Source organism: Festucalex cinctus, chromosome 11 (genome assembly GCF_051991245.1).
Source record: "Festucalex cinctus isolate MCC-2025b chromosome 11, RoL_Fcin_1.0, whole genome shotgun sequence".
NCBI lineage: Eukaryota > Metazoa > Chordata > Actinopteri > Syngnathiformes > Syngnathidae > Festucalex > Festucalex cinctus.
Window position 1 is genome coordinate 22635340 of NC_135421.1, and position 20623 is coordinate 22655962.

Sequence of the window (20623 nt, forward strand, 5' to 3'; positions counted from 1 at the left end):
ATCAAAACAACCGTTTTAGACCTTAAATGAAGACTGTGCTGACACAAAGAACAGCAAAAGTACCGTAAGTAAGATAAAATGGTCAAAATGTCACATTGATGTTAAATTGAGCTCTGTTATGTCTACTGAGAAGAACTTCTTCCAGGCTCACAGTAAAAGTCTTCTTCACAGACCATAAAATTAGGTACACATGCTCATTTTCGCATTTTGCAAAACGCTTTACCCGTTGTAACATTTGTCCATGAATCTGTTTGAGCTTTGTGACAAACTACCAATAAGATATAATACACATGACAATATTGTTTAATTAACTTACTTCAAAACTGCTTCAGTGAAATCAGTGATAAAATATGTCCAATTTAACTTACTTCAAAATTGCTTCAGTGAAATCGGTGATAAAATATGTCCAATTTAACCTAAAACCACAGGGGTGTCCAAACATTTTCATTTGAAGGTCGCATGAAATACTTTAATGTATCAAAAACTACATAACTTTTTGTGAAAGTTGATAAGGAAAAGGGGTTTATGATTTTCAAGATATTTGGGGTTGTCAAAAGCCCTGTGTCCCACTTGACTAGATCCACCCCTGAAATGGACCAAATCCCATCTCCACATTCAGAACCAAAAAAAAGTGCAAATTGCGGTGAGCTGTCCATTTTTTAAAAGTTACTTGTTCATTATTCTTCATAAAACGAACCTTAACACAAAGCAAAATGGAAGAAATGATTTTCAATTCTAAAATTCAGTTATCGTTCTTCACCAGTACTTGAACAGAAATGCTTTTATTATTTTTGTCGTAAATAGATGATTTGTGTCTTTGAAATCAAGAAAAGCTCTCCAGTATTTGAACCAAATAGTGGCATTGTGGAGAGTAAAGGATATATGACGTGTATTTGTCTCCTTGTCTCATAATTTAGCCACAATTTGTGACCCCGACGTGATCTTCCCAGTGTGGGTATGTTAGTTTATGTCGTGCGCGACTGAGAAATAGATGGAAAGCCGCAAATGGCCCCGGGGCCATAGTTTGGGCACCATGCTTAACTATTTGACCGCCAAAAACGTTTAATAACGATGAGTAAAATCACGATGTATGCCGCCATAAACGGTAAATGACGTCAACCTTTTTTTTTTTTTTTTTTTTTAAACTGCCTGGTCAATGGATTGTGGAATCAAAAACTAACTATGCCCAGCAGATGGCAGAATTTTATCTTTTCAATGGGCTGCCGGTATACGGAATTACAATGAAACATGACGGAATCTGATGAAATAGAACGTTTTCAAGGATGACCTGAATGATCAAAGCCTTTGTCATATGAAAGTTTTTTTTGATAACGTGTGGCAGTAAAAGAGTTAAAGACAACTTTGGTTCTGTCCAGATCATCTATCTACATATCACATATAGAAAAACAGCCATTCACACTCACGTCACAGAAAAGCATAATCTAGAATACTCCATGAACTGAACACATGTCAAAAAACTGTAAACCATAAAGCCAGCTAGTCTAAACACTCTTCCACTCCTCCCACTATCCCAGAATGAAAGCCTTCTACGAGGGCCAAACAAGTGACACGCTGTGACAGTGTGATAGCACGAGGGTGTGTTAAAAAGAGTGACATCATAAAAGAAATGTATTAAAACTGTTTGTGTGATTCGTCTAGCAGAAAATTTTGGTCTGGAGAGATGAGCATAACCGTTGTCATTCCTTCTCTCTAATATGGGAAAAAAAGAGAAAGAGACGCAGCTGAGCAATAGCAATTATTTCCAGTGAAAACAGATGTTGCTTCGCTGTCATTGAAGAGTTTGTGGAAATTCTTGTCACGCCTGCGTCTGTGACAGAGCAGCGCAGCGAGATTAGACGGCTGCTGCAAGACAGACATTTATGTGGCTGGAAGCTCCCTTCGCAGAATTGCAGCTGTACGGTGACATGATGCTCCTGACAACTACTCAAAATGTTGCCATATATGCCTACAGGAGCTGTTTAGATAAGTGAGACACTTGACAGATGCGGCGCCCAGATGAGTCTGAGGGACAAGCGTGCTTCACACATGATGGGTTTTTGGTAACAAGCCTTGTCTACACACTAGACGCTGCACCTGTAATTTAATGAGATCTTGTATTAAAAACGTGCTTTGAGGAAGACGCTGCTCAGGTTTGACAAAGTCAGATTGGTATTAATTGTCAAGTAGGATTACTATTGTGGTTATAAACCGCATCATATGGAAAGCTATTTCTAATTCACTGGTGAAAAATATTTAACTTAATAGTGCAAAGTATTAGAAACAACGTAAGCCCGTATCTACTGAGCGTTTGTGAAGGTAGCAAATGTTGATTTGTCGTCAGGGTTCATTCAAGGTGGCGACGTTCTTGACGTTCGCTAAACGTTTGGCAGACGTTCGCCAAATGTTTTCTACGTTTAGTGAAAGTCGCGACCTCATACTAACCGTGATGCAAAATGAAAACATTCGGCACTTTTGCAAACACACAAACGTTTGTCCCCTCAGTGGGATATTGGATTTATCGCATTTAGAACAATATCAAACAAAACCAACATATTTGTCTGATAATACAAAACAATATAAATTAGGGATGATGGGAAATTGGGCCTGAGTAGCTTATTTTCAGCTGATCGGAATCGTGGGAAAAGATCCCATTAAAAAATCTATATATTTTTTTTTTAATATTTTATAAGGGCCATAAATAAATAAATAAATATATAGGCCTATATACAATAGTGATGTAACGATAAGGGCAATATCGTGATATTGTGATATTAAAACTGCCATAATATCAATAAATGATCTAGTGGGTCAAACATGCTGAGTCTTTCGAGATAAAACTTTATTGGATTGTATTTTATTTCTGATTAATCTAAAATCAATATATTTGGGAACATCTGCTGAACAATTGTGTTTAAAAAAATAAATAAATGCCGCAAGTCACTATCTGCAGAAATCTTGAGTTTCTGGAGAAATCTTTAAACCATTGACGGCTTTCTTTTTCTTTGACACCCTCCCCCTCCTACTTCCTTATTCTTATTCAATTCGCCTTTACTTGCCTATCAAGCAGTGATGGATGGACTTCCCTGTTACATTACATGTTTCCAAACATCCACCATGTCAGTAAACACAGCATTTCCCACCATGTCCATCCTGCTGTCACTGTAAGGCCCCCCCCCCACACGGACACACACAAGACACACTCACCCCCACGCAACCATGTCAGGAAAACTTCAACACCCATCAATTGTGTATGTGGTTTGCATGCAAACGTACATATATAAAATGTTACTCTGTATTTTTATCTTTTCTTTGCTGTGGAAACACAAAAAACCACACACATCGAGTCCTTCTGCGCACACGCTGACACACAAAGACTGACCACTGGGAAGTGGTGCTGTCAACTGGGCCAGGCCTCTTCAACAAATAAACACCCTATGTATCTATCCGTTCAATAGATGCGTGTGCGCGTTTGTGTCTGTGTGTTAAGTTGAATTCCTGAGCCTGTGGTCGCCAACGGCTTTGAAGTCCCAACATTAAAAGGACCCGCCATCCCCAGCTTGCAGTGGAAGGTCCATAAAGAGGAGCGGAACAGGAAATCATGCCACAAATTAACAAAAAAAAACTCCATTGCATCCTTAGCTACGACCTGCTCATTTGTCCCCTACAAATACTAAAATCACTACTTCAGTTTGTCAGTATTATTGAGCCAATGTTTGCTCGGTGTCTAAATACATATTTTGGATTTTCATCCTGTCACACACAATTTAAAGACAATAAATCATATTAAAACACAGCTAAACTTATTAAAACACAAGTATTCCTTAGGGCCTGTTCTCCCTCTCTTGCTCCTACAGTCCACAAAAGTCTGCTCAGTCCAAACTGTTTATTTGTCCCTTCCAGTTGAAGTAAAACTGACACATTAAACAAAACAAAATTAAACATTATATATTAAAACTCCAAGAAAAACTGTAAAATTCCATCTAACCACAGTCTGCTAGCTTAATAATGTGAAATGCTAAAAACAAGCTAACGGAAATTAGCATTGTTGTTGTGGTAATTATAAACCTTCAAACAACTGCTAGCTTAACGTACATGGAGCGGCAACACATACAAAAAGCACACATTACTCATAGGCACATATTCCATTTTCTTGGTGGAAAAAAAAAAAAAGACGAAGCACAAGATAATATCATAGCGTGGATGCTAGCGATGAACCACAATATAGCCAAACGCTGTACATTGTACATATTTAAAGCACACAAGGATGAGCATGTGAAGTGTGTTTTTTATTTAACTTTCTGGCCCTCTCTTTCTCCACCACACACAAACAGGCGGGTACACGCACACGCGCGTGTGCAGAGGGATCAGTACATGCTCCAGCGGTCAAAATTATTGCTGAGTTGCTTTGCTAAGTCAATTCCAGTCTTTGAATTAATGGTGTCTCTAATTAACTACACGCTCATCCTCTTGCCTCTCTCTTTTCACTTTTTCCACACTCCCTTCTTTTTTTTTTTTTGCTCCCCCTCCCCAGTCAGATTTTCCTCCAGGCTTCTGTGTAGTGGAGTGGCATGATTACTGCAGGCCCCCTCACCAAGCTTTTTAATTAGCTTTGTGTATACATCAAGGCTATGGAGGAGCCCCCAAAAAGTCAAGGAGGGCTCGAGTCTTTTGGAGTGAGGACTAGTAAGAATTTACATTGCCGTACTTTGCTTTGTGCCTGATGTTTATGAAAAATAACCCACAATCTATTACAAAGAAACTTCTCACTGGACTGACGTGTTTTGTTTTGTTTTTTTTTGTTTTTTTTTAATCCGTTTAACAATATGGTAATAAGACCATGATGCTGGAGCACTCAATCCAAACCGTGTCTATTCTTCTCGCCTCTTCTTCTCTTTTTCTTTCTTCGCTCCAAAATGGCTACATTCCAGTGAGCACCCAGCCAAAAGGCTGCAGCGGAGAAAGCCTTCACGCTAAACTAAAGTGACAGGGGCGGAGAGGACGGATGCAATGGAACACTACGCTAGAACACAGCCATATACAGTATAACACTTCATTTACCAAAAAAAAATAACTGCATTGCATTCATACACCAGACAACGAAATTTAACGATTTGATACAAACGGCTATGTTGAAAATATATGTGGACTCTGCTGGATGTTTCTGTGTCATATTAAATAACCCCCACATTCAACCACAAAGAGCGATGCAGCCCGAATCTGGTCAACAAACAGTAAAATACATTATCTACAGTAAAAGTATCGAGCAGCTGAGTGCTGCTGGAATGGAGAATAAACTGTTCAGTTTACTCTGGGAAGAAAATATAAAAGCTATAATACACAGACGTATACTATACAGATGCACGCTCATGTGTGAGCAGAGATGACATGCTCTCGAGAGGCGAGCGGTTATATAACGGTCAACACAAACAAAGGGGGGAGTAAAGAGCCAAGAAATGTGATTTTTATAGAACCCAGACTAAAATATTTGAATATTTGGAAAAACATTATTATTATTATTATTATTATTATTATTATTATTATTATTATTATTATTATTTGTAGTAGTAGTAGTAGAATTGGTATTAGCATTATTTTTTAGTGCTTTTCTTTTTTAATTAAATCTGGACTTTCCACATTAAAATGGGAGGCGGAGACAATATTGTGACAAGCAAAATCAAGTCAAACCAAACCAGGTCACAGCAATTTCTGCAGGCCCGATTTACTAAAGGTTCACATGTGCAAAAGATGGCCGGCAGACGTAGAAGCCGAACCGTTAACCGAGCAGACCCAGGATTACGTCTGCCAAACGTGCTAAAATGCCTCACATTTCATTTTGCACATTTTGGGAATTGGATTAATTTAGCACATGAGTGATTAATCAAATCTGTGACTGTTTGTGATTGTTGATTTGGTGTTTAAATGCTACCTCTAAAAGCTAGATGCTAAAGGCATTGCTGTGCAGAAAGAACAGATTTTTTTTTTAAATATTCACATTATGTCAATGCTAGAAACAAAAATTGCCGTAGCGTATTATTATTTCATTGATATCACATATATAACTTTCAGACATGTTGACAGCAGTGCACCTAATTTATTTTGATGAGTGAACACACAATTTACTGTAGTATCTTCCATTTTGGCGTGATAAATCACATGCAACACGCTGATTAGCAACAATCACAATCTGTTAGTGTGAGCACGCAATTTTGTACCCGCTATTTATTAGGGATGTAATGATCAGGGCAATATCGTGATATTGTGATATTAAAACTCCCACAATATTGTTGTCGTCATGTTCACAATTTTTAAAAGGAACACATCTGTTAAAAAAATAGTCAGGTTGATTTCCATGTGTGCAGTTCTATCACCCTCTAGTGGCTAGTTTATTAGTGCAATTTAATTTTCATTAGGGATGTTTTAGCCTTCTATTTAAAATCTATGCTAATTGTCAGATGAAGGGGAACCTAATTTGCTTGTGAAGCGATCAATGTGTGCATGCATTAGCAAGAAAGTGCCTCAATATTGTTATTATAGATTGTAGGTGGTTTACATGTATTGCTGTCATGTGCACAATATTGTGCTTTTTTAGTGTGAGCTCTTTTTTTTTAATTTACAATATTGTTATCTTTTTTTAATATCGCCAAACCCCCACAATATCATGATAATATCGTATCGTGATGTTTGGATATCATTACATCCCTACTATTTGTAGCCCTTAATGTCAAATGTCACAACTACTTCAGGCCAGCCCCAAAAAATGTGCATCATATTTGACAATATAAATGTACTGCATATACTCAATTTTATCGCATCCTTGCCCATGTCGAGCTCAACAATTATCAACATTCAGAAGAGAATCCACAAAAAGAGCAATGTTACTGTAATAATCCAATAAACAAACTATAAATTAAGCAGGTTTTCCAATGCCACTTAACTTGATTAACTCCACTGATCCATAACAAAACTTCACAAACTTGGTCATTTTATATAAAGTGCCACAAATATTTACTAAAGACAATCCCTTTCCTCTAGTAAATAAGATGTGAGGAGAACACAGAGTCAAGTTTAGCATAAGAATGTGTTATTGTTTAAAGCATTAACAACATAGCCGGCTGGGTAAGCTATTGTGTGTCTTCACCTCAAGTGAGAACGTAAAATCCTCTCATCAACATGCGACCGGACAGCTGCTTGCATTTGCAAAATGCATATATAGCGTGGCACATTTATACACACATATCCACACTCTCCTTACAGACATCCGTTTGCTGTTTTAGGATCAAATTAAGGTCGCAGGAATTTCACACTGATGGTAGACAGGAGTCGCTTCACCTGCTGCAGTTTGTTCTAATGACAGATGAAAGACCGACTTTGTATAGATTAGATCTGACCTCGCAGTCTCTGCGGAAAGGCTACTCTCAAAACATACAGTAATCTGGCCACCGCCGTCATAACCGCTCACAAGCTAAGCCGCTGGGATACACATGATGAAATATCCATTCTTTGCCACTGGTCACATACACAAATACGGCATAAATACACATTCCATTTAATAACAGATTTGATGGCACCACTGAAAAAAAACATACTTGTTTCCTTAAACAGTTCAACGTCATGAACACAACTCGACACACACTAGTGATAGACCGATACGTTTTCTTCAGGGCCGATACCGATTATTCGTCGTCAAGGAGGCCGATAACCAATAATTCAAGCCGACATCATTTGCAGTAAAAGAGAAAATTATTGTGTAAAAAAAAATAATAAAATAAAATGAACCTTTTTAATTTTAAAACATATAAACAATAGACAGTTTTGTTTAATTAAAAATTTTAACAGAAATTGTAGAAAATGTAGGGAACTTCCAGGGTCATCAGCATGTGTTAAGCTAAATTCAAAACTAAGCAAGCAAATAAATAAATAAATAAATAGTTTTCTACTGTAAATAAAGTTTTCCAAAATGTCAACATAATTTCTAAATTTATTTTTTTATTATTATTATTTTTTTTTAATAAATTAAAAAGTGTTGGGACTTCCCAGTGTTTGCAGTGAATACATAAATAAATAAATAAATAAATAAATAAATAAATAAATACATACATAAATAAATGTGTTTTCTTATGTTTTCTACTGTATATAAAGTTTTACAAAATTTCAACATAATTTCAAAAAAAAATTTTTTTTAATTATTTAATGACATAACTTGATTCCAGCTTTATTGCCCTTCAAATTCGTAAAACGGCCAATTATCGGTGCCGATATTTGACTTGTTGACAAATATCGGCACCGATAATTGGCCGGGCCGATAATCGGTCTATCCCTACAAGTGTACTCTATAGAGGCCCTTTAAACACACTGTGTCTGTATAAACAGAAAACCGCTCTAATGTTCTCTCTCGACCCCCTCTCTCATCACGCCAGAGGTGTCAGTTAATGGAAGAGCCTGCATTAATGCTGCAGCCGTGATGAAAAACAAAATATGAAATATTCAACAAAGAGCAGTTTGAATCACTAAGGCACAAAAACATGCAACAGTTCTCGCATCACATTCCATGTCAACATTCTCTTCAGTTCAATAATGACCTGATTACTCAGATGAACTTTTGTTTGTATGTGCAGTACCTGTAAATACAGATACTAGATGTATAAGGATTTGAAAGGTGATAGCTTTTACAATTCTAGCACATTGGATTTGAAATAAAGTACTATAATCAAGATGTGAGTCGTGTGGAATTTCAGCTTTGATTTTGAGATGGTCCATAAAAAATCTGCCATTTACTAATTAGAAATTCTATTTGATGTAAAACGACGATTTTCAGATGCCAAAGTGCAGTTTAATAGTGAGAAATTCGTTATTTGTGGCGTTGTGGGAGTGAATTATTATTCCCTGTAAATTCAGCTCAGAAGAAGCACATGGTCTACCTGGTGGAAGCATAACGGACTCACTGGAGTCCGTGCAGGAGATTGGGGTGTGTGCAGGGTACGTTTCTAAGGATCTATGGCACTTGACAATTCTGCATCGCTGTGTGACAACCGACGACATCCACCACCGCCTGGATCAAATTCACCAAAATCACATTACACCACCTGCGCTACAACTTAGACCTGGTTTCACCTGGTCTAACGTTTACTCTACTTTCTATCACCAAATTGTTAGGCCCATTGTGGCCATGTAATAGCAAATGCAAGTCTGTCAAATTCCAAAACTAGTAAACTAGACTTGCACCGGCATAAAAATGAAGACGTGCCAGTTTTTGCGGCAAGCGCAAGAAAGATTAAAGTCTCTTGTTTCATCAGGAAAAAAAAAAAAGTATGTTTCTATCTGCTTCCGTTTTGCAGCAATTAGCATTAGAAGAGAGCTAAGTTTCATCAGTTTTCACAAATCTATTTAAAATTCTAAGTAATGTAGCTTTTTTTCCAGATGGCCCTGGTTGATCTCCTTTGCTCTGCTGCCACCTGCTGGCCGTTTGCCAAACTACCATTTCTGCAACCGTTCTTTGCATTTCAGAGGCTGCATCAAAGCCTTCTGTATGCTCTAGCATAAAAAAAAAAACCCAAAAAACGTATAAATACGTCTTTGGGACACTTACAACATAAAAAAAACGTATTTACACGTTATTGGGAGCAAATGAGTTAAATACAAGGCTAAAATACATACTTAATCAATGACTATAGACCACCATTCTGTTTCTGCTTGTTTTTGGGTGTTCCTGCCTTCATTTTTGATACTGCCACTGATAATGTATGTCTTACACATGCCTGTATTTATCACTTTGCGCTGTCTACCGCAACATTGATATGCGTTCAGCTTCCTTGCTATCGGTCTGTTAGGTGACCTAACCCCATACACTCATCTGTCTGTTAACACAGAGGGTCTGGGCAGTGAGCTGTACTCAGGGGCCCATGGTGGCTGCACGCGGGGGATGCAGGGTCCTGTTGATGCAGCTGTCCCACTCCAGAGTAACATAAGACCTTATTAGAGTCCATTAGAGCACTCTGAATTCAATAAGAGATTGTCCAGTACATCCAAACATTCACACAATTCACAGGGACGTGAAAGAAGGCTGATTGGCTCAAGTGGTTGGCGCTTGCGACAAGCTGCTGTTTGCCAGCATAATGCATTTAATACAGATTTATACACACGGGGAAAAGTTAACGCATATTTAACACGACGTCAATCTCTCACTATTTGATATTACATCTACAGTATGTACGCCATTATAGAAGCCATGCATTTAGAACTACTCATCATATTTAAACAGTCGCAGGTCATAACCCAGGTCAGAGGCGAACTGTTTCTAAGCATTATCAGAACAGCAACAACTCATGATAATCCCCATTTATCAGAGCAGAAGTATACATTTCTTTCCTCTCTATCTTTTGACATTTTGTTAGCACAGAATACCCGCATGATAGTGATAACAAAGCATGAGGACAGTGAGTCTGCCAGAAGTCCCCCCATCCCAGAAAAGAAGTTCCCTTGGCCCCAGCAGCAGGGGTTTAACCCGTGACACTCGCTTTGATCTTTAATTAACAACGAGCCTGGTTCTGGAAAGCAGAACGTGCATCAGCATTGTAGCATTTGCAACCAGATATGATAAAAGAGATGTAGATATTTTCTCCCATGCAAGAAGAATCTTACAGACCATTGTGGAGAGGCTCGTGCAGAAATGTCTGCTTTGAGCACATTAATATTCTGGAGCAGAACATATAGAATGACATAAACCACTGCTGCCAGCCACATCGAAGACAGCTTGGGGTTTTACAGCACATGCTGTGTCTGCAAGCACTTTTGGCTTTAATTTCAAAAAATGTAAACACATGCATAAACCAGAGGAGCATGAATTAAACAGGAAGTTGCCAGAAACCACCAATATGTGTAATCTCAAAGTTTCCAAAACAATTTTAGAAAAAAGCAGAGGTGGTCAAGAGATGGTCTTTTTATATATAGTGAAAAATTAGGCAAGAGGGATGAATGGGCGCAAGATGATGTTTGAGTTCTGTTCAAATGTGTGGTGGTAGCTCTGGAAATTGACATCAATTGCTATGACGTTCTAATTGTGTTTCAGGATGTCCCAATATCCTGTGCCTGATTTTTCTCTGAACAGGATAAGTTCACAGTGTTCGCAGTAGCTAGCATAATGCTTTATGCTAGCGACTGATTCATAGTCGCTAGCATAAAGCATTATGCTAGCTACTAACACTGTGAACATGTGAATTATGTTTTTAAAAGTGACACAAGGGACAATTCAAATATTAAAAGTTGAAGTTTTGTAGTGCAAAGTACTAAGATATGATCATCATAATCATTATGGCAGTTATGTGAAGCCACCCAATGAGAATATCACAGTCAAAAACCATAGATAATTTCCGATTATGCATACAAAACAAACAAGTAAAGCGCAATGAGGACAAGTGTTCATCAAATGGAATGGACTGCTAATCATATAATGCTTTTTTTAGCTATAGCGCCCAAAGCGCTTTGCATAGCCTCACATTCACCCATTCACACACCAGTGATCGGCCGCTGCCACACAGGGTGCTGCCAGGTACACTGGGAGCAAATCAGGGTTCAGTGTCTTGCTCAAGGATACATTGACAATATGCAATATATTATAACAATATATTTGAAAATGACGTGAATAGACAAGAACCATTAAAAAAAAGAAAAATGAAATACTGAGTATACTTTCAAAAGTGTTAGTAAGTCCTAGTAAAACAGCCCGTCCACTCGTTGCATACTTTTACTCCTGCAACCAACTGACAACAATTCACATCAGTCTCCCGCATGAATGACGTAAGCAGACCTTAGACCAAAATTAGGCATCAGGATAGCTGGAAACCACCTCCAGGGTATCAATACACTTCCAGGGTGAAACTGAGTATCTCCAGACTTGATTTTACGCCGACTCACACATGTCTCCTCCAACACCCGCAACCACCACCACAGTTATTTCGTATTTTACCGTTCACCCTCCAACCCTTTTCTTTCTTCTGTGTTATCACTTCCATTCTTGGTGCTCTGGTTCAGATCTCCCCAAAGTTAATGATGTGACACAGAGCGGCTTACTATCAAACTACCGTGTGCTGAACACTCCAGCCCAAGACCTGGATAACAAATCATGCATGAATGGAAAAAATAAATGTGTGACTGCTGATTCATCCACCCCCACTATGGTTTTCTTGGGTTCTTTCTACTCACGCACACATGCATCTACTTAAAAATAAAGATTGGACATTTTATGATAGAAAAGTTCTGAGCTGACAGATATGGGGTGTGAACGTATTCACATCAAACACATATTTGGTAAACGTGCGTTATACGACGTCCAATATTTCAAATACAAGTGTGTGATTCAGGGAAGTGGATTCAAGAATGTGTAAAAGAAAATAAATGGTACACGGTAAAAAAAATAATGCATACAAGAATAAAAGACTCTTACTTTGACAGGTGCTGCTTCTTTCTTCATAGCCTGGGTTGCACAGACACTTTCCAATCGGCACAAGCCACTCGCCCTCCGTGCTGCAGTACATTCGCGGTGGCTCCTCCTCTTTGGAGTTATTGACACATAAACCTTTCACCTCGACCAGTGACTGGGAGTCCACTGGCACCGTGTCAGGAAACGATGCCAGATTCTTCACTGTGTTTGGGCACTTTTTAAAGTAAACCCTTACAGAGACTAACGCTACGCAGGCACCCACGTCCTGGAATGCCAGGTAGAAACCCTTCTTGGTCATGGGTCCCACTTCGCGCACTTCAGTGTTGAGTTTGAGAATACGGTCGCCGAGGTCCATTTGAGTGAAACTTTCATCCGCGGCGATGGTGTCGATCTTGGAGAACTGGTGTTCTCGGAAGTGACTGCCTTGGTCGTCGTCGGTCTCCAAGTAGAGAAGGTTGAAGGTCTCCTTGCATGTGCCCAGGACCAACGGGATGGAGTTGCAGTCCCTCAGCGTGAACTTCAGTTCCACGTAGATCTTCTGGGCTGACTGGCGAGGGATCCAGTTGGTGCGAAGCCAGTTGTTCTGGCTGTACTCCATTACATTGCACACCTGGAAAGTCCTGATGGGGGTATAATGCTCATCCACCCCACTGATCTCCTCCCACTGGAAAAAAAAATGGATGGAATGGGACAAAGGACAGAAATAGGGAAAGACGAATAGAAGCAAAAGGAAAGCCGTAGAGGTAAATGCAGGAGAAATTTGGCAGAAAAGGCAGAGACAGTAAGAAAGTAATAAAAGATAGAGCAAAGAAGTAAAAGATCAGGAAATAGAGATAGTCGGGAGCATTTTGGGTGAACAGAAGAAGGAAGGAAAGCATCAGAAAAGCAGAAATAAGGAAAAATAGGGAAGGATAATAGAGAAAAAAAGAAAGTTATTACCATTCTGCAACATTTACAGTCAAGTTATTTAGATTCAGACACATCCATGCTGAAATCTAAACACTTAAGGGTGGAAAATACCACTACCAGATCTCTTTTAGAACACCAAATTGATCAAATCTTCTAGAAATGAAAGAAACACAAAATATATGATTCAAATCAGTACAATTTGTAGGCTGTTCTTTAAAACAAAATCTTGTAGAGTTTTTTTTCCACCCCTTTCACTAGCAGTTGATCTACAAGTGAGGACGGCAGTTGTTGGCTAGCTACGTCATAGTTATGCTACTAATAGAAACGTGCGGTAACTACTACGAAAATAAAGAAGCTAGAAAGTATGGAGAGATTTCAGTGTATACCAGGAACGTTCATGGCTATCTTACATTTTCCCTCCACTGGAAGAAAGCGATGAGAGAGGAAAGGAGACAAGAAAGTGGGGTCATTCCTTTTGAATTCAACACAGTGGGAAGTCTCATTGATCATGCGCTTTGGCTTCGCAGTTCAGGAAAATCAACAGTGAATCGGAGAGATGATGAATGGGAAAACACCTGAAATGCTGGGTTCATTGCGGTTACATTGACAGACATTAGAATGATTGGGTCGAAAGCAGTGGTTCTTAACCTGGGTTCGATCGAACTCCAGGTGTTCGGTGAGTCAGTCTCAGGGGTTTGGCGGAGCTCAAGACACACAACTGACTCAAATGTTTCGTTATGATATGCCCCACTTGGCCATCAAAAAAGGAAAGTGGTTGGAGGAATATGTGCAGTATGAATTCACATGTATAACGTATGGTGTTCCACAGGGTTCAATTCTGGGGCCTGTGCTGTTTTTTTGGGTTCCTTCCTAAGAAAACAGTGGCGGTTGTTTTAAAGTGCTCTATAAATATAGATTTGATTTGAGTGATGGGAGTCAGCGTGACCGTCCTAACTGCATAAATTGCAATGCCAAGTTGAACAATTCTAATCCAGAAAACTAAAGGAACACTTCCTTAAACTGCATGGACATGGGGAATACAAGAACACAACGCTTTTAGAATTCAAAGTATAGAGTACCAGATTTGATGAAAAGGCTCCTCTCCCAGTAATAGGAACCTGGTGGGGTTCAGTACCTCCAACAAGGTTAAGAACCACTGGTCTAAAGGAATGCTTTGTTCTCTTCTGGTGAAATAAAAGGGAATGGATGGGCAGCACTTCTGAATGACAAAGAGACTGTCTTGATAAGTAGAAACTGAATTATCAGCACTTTTGGACAAGTGTTGAATCTTAAAACCTTCCGGGACGATACTGTATGTGCATTCACATATAGTCCATGTGGCATGCCCACTGTAGACACAAAGCAGGTGTTTTTAAAGTGTGAACACAGCATGACAAGATTTGAACGCTCTTAACTCTATTACTAATTTTGTTGCGATTGTGCGTGCGCAAATCATATCTTTTGAGTGTTCAAGTACCTCTCAGGCTTCAGGATTGCCACTTGCTTTTCATCTCTTAGTAAAAGACCTCAAGTGAAAAGCCTGGAGAGCTGGTGAGGTGCCGCTAGCTCAAGTAGCGAGTGATGGAGGAAGGAGAGAACACCATAAGCTACAAAAAATGGCCCTTGAAATTCCATTGGTGTTTATTCTCCACTGTATTAGTTTGACAGCATCACCTCATTCATCAGTGTAGTCTAATATGTCTAACCAAAACAGGCAAAGGAAGACATGCTTGAGTGTTGGCTTTTTTTTTCTTTTTTTTTAACTCATTCACTGCCATTGACGGAAAAATACATCAAATGATGCATTTTTTTTTTGCTGGTCTGGCAATGAATGTGTTAACATCACTGAAACTTTAAATAGATTGTTGTGTTGACTCCTCCTCCTTATTATTATTATTATTATTATTATTATTAAAATATGTTGTTGTTGTTTTTTATTATTATTTTTTGTTTCATTTGACCCTAATGAAGATAAGCGGTATAGAAAATGGATGGATGAATGTTTTTCCTCCAAGCGTCAGTGTTATTCATTTCACCGCCTCATCAGTCCCGCCCTGCTTTTTCTCTTTCAGCCAATCAAGCCTTCCACTGTGTTTTACCCAGAGGTGTCTCTTCTGCGTTGTAAGTAATTAAGTCTACTTAGTGCCCCATTTGTAGTAGTTCAGTGGAGTTGACTCACTGTTGTTTATGCTGTCATCCGCAGCCTTTTGTTGATCTGCGAGAAAATGATTTTCACTTTGCATGCTGCTGCTTGCATAACAGACATATGCCCTTTCTTTTACATAAAAAAAAAACACTCCTCTCATTGCGTCAATTCCATGTTTAATCGAAAAACGAGTTGTCAATTCCTTGAAAATGTCTATAAAATTGATTTACACATAAATGGCCTGCTGATGCGAAGCCAACCATTGTGCAATTAAAACAACTACATTGCTGGCTTGTGTGTTTTCAGTTCATTCATTATAGAAAACAAATGGAAGCTATCAAGAATACATAATCATTTATGATACATACAATTAGTAACTATTAGCGAAGCTCTTCCACCAGCTGAGGAAATTCCAACTGTGGATATGGAGACGCTTGCTTCCCAAACATGTCTCAATAATTAAAAGCAACAAGCGGACAACTCTTTTGTTTATCACCAAGTAGGTGAAACTCCCCCCTCCCATTGAATCTTAATTGACATATAACAACACCAGGACCATCCACCGGTCCACGTGACCTCTGCCCCCCTACCCCCTGTGGTCACAGCTGGGCCACTGTTTGGTGTGATCTTGTCCCAGGTTGCTCTGATCTTTGCTGTAGGTGAAGCAACTTAAGGGACAGTAAAATGAGAGTGCGGTAACATGAGCCGTTAAAGCAATGACAAGTATGGCAACAGGCACGTCTCAGCAGTTCGCCCGCTTCAAAGGAAGGTCAATGAGAGTTAACGGGCCAGTGTAGAGGCCAGTGTAGGGTAACAATGCTTTTAGACCGAGACTTTAGGAAACAAGACAGAATGTAAGCATCCTGAGTGAATTCAGCAATAATCGTCTATATATATAAATAAATATAAATACAGAGGTGGGTAGTAACGAGTTACATTTAGTCCGTTACATGTACTTGAGTAACTTAAAAAAAAAAAAAAAAAAAAGTACTTCTAAGAGTAGTTTTACCACACAATACTTTTTACTTTTACTTGAGTAGATGTGTGGAAAAAGGATCGTTACTCTTACTCCGCTATATTTGGCCACACTAACGTCGTTACTTTTTTTTTTTCTACTTTTTTTATTCATTATCTTTACCAGAGCGCCAACAGCGGTTCTGCCACATGACTGCGTTTCACCAATCAGACGTAGCAACAATAATCACATGACGACTCCTTCCCTTAACATTCTACCAATCAGACATAACAATGCAGTCACGTGACCACAGGGAGCGGAAACACTGTCGACATTTGGAACATGGCAGCGGGGGAGGACGAAGCCGAACACCCATGGCCTCATATAATTAGCATGTTTACCTTACACGCCGTGCGGAATAACAGCTTTATAACACGGTGTCTTATGTCACAAATTATTAAAGGTAAAGATAGTTTTGGTAACAGATAAACACTTGACTCCATGTAATGCCAAAACCTGGTAAGAAAACGTTAAGCCATTCTTATTCAATGGAGCAATAGCATATGTAAACAAAAAAGATTTAGGCTAAAAAGTAGAGGTTTCTAATTACTCTGCTGATAAGTATTTACAAAATTTAGTGACCACAATATTTTCAGGTGTACACTCAGATTTAACATATTAATCATTAACTTAGCAAATTAAACTGAATGCGTGATTTCAATGGCTTACTCGCCTATAAACTCATAGCCTGATATTTTTTTTGTGTCAACAGAGGTTTCACCCAAACAGAAGGAATGTTTTTGTCTGTCTGATTACATTGTTTTTTTTAAAAAAAAATGAAACACATTGTTCAAGCAGTTACTCAGTACTTGAGTATTTTTTTTCAGCGAATACTTTTTCATTTCTACTTGAGAATTTTTTTTAACTCATTCACTGCCATTGACGGAAAAAGACGTCAAATGATACATTTTTGCTGGGCTGGCAGTGAATGTGTTAATGACTACATTTTATTTTTACATGAGTAATATTATTTTGAAGTAATGCTACTCTAACTTGAGTACAATTTTTGGCTAATCTACCCACCTCTGTATAAATATCAGGTTTATATAAAACATACTACAGAGGATGCCTGAGTAGTTAATGGTTTGATCACTGAATGGTTTAGGACAGGACTGTCCACAACAAGTGGGAGCCATCTTACACTCTGGCCTCTGTAGGGGTCACCGGGGTCGCAGACGCGACAACTGCTGCGTATCAGTCAAAGGGCGTTTTTTTTTTTTTTTTTTTTCAGGCTGTGTTATCCAAAAGGAGCACACGTTGCATGCTTCCTCTGCTTGGCTTTGCTGCCAATCTTGAAGAAAATTGGCTGATTTTTAAACAAAGAAAGATGTGAATGTGTTTAATGTTGACAACACAGATGAGCTGGTGTAAATAAAACCATGCCAGCGTCAATCCAGGCAAGATTGTGTACAAGTTGTAATTTTTACCATATGCAACTTCTATGATGTGATGGGAAAAGTCACTTTTTGGCAGTCTTGGGGAGTTATAGACAATTACAAGGATGTATTTTTATTTAGCAGTCACATTGACTCAACGCTCCTTTATACTGACGCCAACATAACAAATGCTTTGCAGAGGAGAGAAAATACAGAGGAAAAATTTGATGAAAAGGTTTAGCATGCTTGGAGATGGATCGAAAAAAAACGGCAGGCTGATTATTGGCGTTGATATTCAGCATTTCGGCAATATCGGCATCTGCCTTTTTGAAGAATCTTATGGCTGATAATAGTTCAATTTGAAACTGTGTCAACTAAGAGATGCTCCTAAAGCCGGGAAATCTCCACATCTTTGTCTTTGTTTGAACTTAAAACTATAGGTCAGTAAAAAACTTATGACGTTTTGAAATTCTGGAAAATTGTATTTACTAAAGAAAACAAGGCGCTCTTTACATTTTTTTCTCATTTACTATTTTTTTTTAAATTTTTTATTTACCTTTTTAAACGCATGCTAATGACCCAGCAACCCAGGAAGGTCATTGAACTTTTAGTTAGAATTCTAAAACAAAGATGTCTATAGAAAGAAAAAAAAAAAAGTAGTTCAATAAATTGGTGCCGATATTTTCCATTTTTGTGAAAATGAATATCAGCTCTAAATATTGGTTATCGGTCACCTTGACTACTAATAATCGGGCTGTGCTTACTTTTTGTCCCTGCAACACATTTAAAAAAAAAAAAAAAAAAACTTTTTCAAACACATTTGAGCATAAAAATTACAAACTGCAAGCGTCTGTGTACATGCACATGCCTTTAAGAGGCGGGACCCTGTGAGGTGGCGCATGAACTGAGTCTGTGTGTGAGTGTCTGGGCATGAGCTGTGGCATGAAAGTGCTCATTGTCTTTCATGTGTTTTACTGTTCTTTTGCCCTTTTATTGATGACTGAAAAATGCTTTGGACATTGTGGTTTGTTCTCCTTTCCCACATACAACTTAAGGGTACAGTAGGTATACTGTACAAAAAAAAAAAAAAAAAAAAAGTGGAAAATATTCGAAATAGTGGTGATGCAAATGATCAAACGTAATAATAATAATAATAATAATAATGAAAAATAATAAATAATAATCCATTTAATTTATAAGCGCCATTCAAGACACTCAAGGTCACCGTACAACATAATAAAATAAATTAAAATAAAATAAAATAAAATAAAATAAAATAAAATAAAATAAAATAAAAAAAAATAAAATAAAATAAAATAAAATAAAATAAAATAAAATAAAAAAAATATATAAAATATTTCACATTTTTGGGAGGCTAAGCAATTTACAGAGAATGATGTTGCATAGCTTTTCTTCATATACATTTTCCCACATTTTTTTTTTGTCTTTTTTTTTTTTTTTATGATCCATCCATGTCTACCACTTATCCTGCTCCGGGTCACGGGGAAGCTCAAACTTATCCCAGCTGACTGTGGACTTAATGCAGAGTATGTGAGGATCGTTTGTTGGTCAATCACAAGATAAATAATCTCAAAATAAACAAAATTCAAATGCCCATGACCTAAAAATGTAATTACTTTGAGTTTTCTCCCATGAATTTCAACTTCATTCATAAACTTTTGCTGAAGTTTATGATCACGGCATATGCAAAGTTGTCGGCCACTGCCGCAATGTAGTATTCTCCACTGGCTTCCACGAAAAATAGACTTAACTGTGTGTACCCATTAATTCTATTTGCATGTCCGGAGAGCGTCTGGGGTGTTGGTTTGTTGCTGAAGAATGCTTTCAGAGCACTCAAGAATGTAATCTGTAACTCTCTTTAGTCTTGCGGACGACTAAGCTCCCAGGACACTGCTCAGCCATCAGCCTGCCTCCCAAACAGATAAGCGTATATCTGGATCACACACATTGGCATATACTAACACGCAGACACTCATCATTTCGGCTTGTCTACACTGCGAACATCCTGGGAGGCTCAACTCTTTAATTTGCTCTGACCGGAGCGTGTTGTGTCTCGGCGGACCAATAGCCGCTGCCGCTCCGTCAATGCGAAGGGGGTGTGCGTGTGTGTCAGGGCTCGGTGCCACATTATGAGAAATCATTTGTGCGCAGCACCGTCCCAGGGCAGCCTTGCTTATCGGAGCAAGTCACCAAATGACGTGAGTAATTACAGATGATTCACCTTGAGGACTTCATCATCAGCATTCTTTCACTCCCAGTCTGTCTCTCATCCTGCCTTTCTCTTCTCGTCACCGTCTTTTTTTTTTTTTTTTGTCCCTCGTATCGATCAAACTCTTTCTTTTCAATCTCACATTCAGGACATTGCAGCATTGGTACCTCTGCCCCTGTTATTTATAGAGCTGTCAAAATTAATCGATTAATCGACAATCGATTACCAAATTAATAATAATCGAGTAATCATTTGGAGCCATTTTGTTTTTAATTGACCAATTACTGATTATTTTCTGTGTTTAATTTGGAAAACAATGACCGAACCGGGAACATAGTACAACACCCCCACCCCTTTTTTTTTATTTTTTATTTTATTTTTTTTTTATCATCACTACATGAATACTAAGTGCAAAATAACCACCAATCACTGGTTAATAAACAGTAATCAGAGGGGGGAATGCTTTTGTAATACAACTTAAATGCAAAATTGAAATTAATCCAATCACTCG

At 38.3% G+C, this 20623-nt stretch overlaps 1 protein-coding gene across 5 annotated transcripts in view; it reads right to left on the reverse strand.

Annotated features, from left to right (window-relative positions):
* epha3 (eph receptor A3) overlaps positions 1-20623 on the reverse strand; it is a 119292-nt gene that overhangs the window by 88775 nt on the left and 9894 nt on the right. For 3 of the 5 annotated variants that reach the window (XR_013287172.1, XM_077535925.1, XM_077535926.1), the window contains exon 3: positions 12440-13100. Coding sequence is in view for 4 of the 5 variants with exons in the window: in XM_077535925.1 (XP_077392051.1) it covers positions 12440-13100 (661 nt within the window). In the remaining variant the exon portion in view is untranslated. Of the gene's footprint in view, positions 1-12439; positions 13101-13731; positions 13768-20623 lie in introns of those variants that run through there. The other 2 variants (XM_077535924.1, XM_077535927.1) reach the window with 2 other exon arrangements.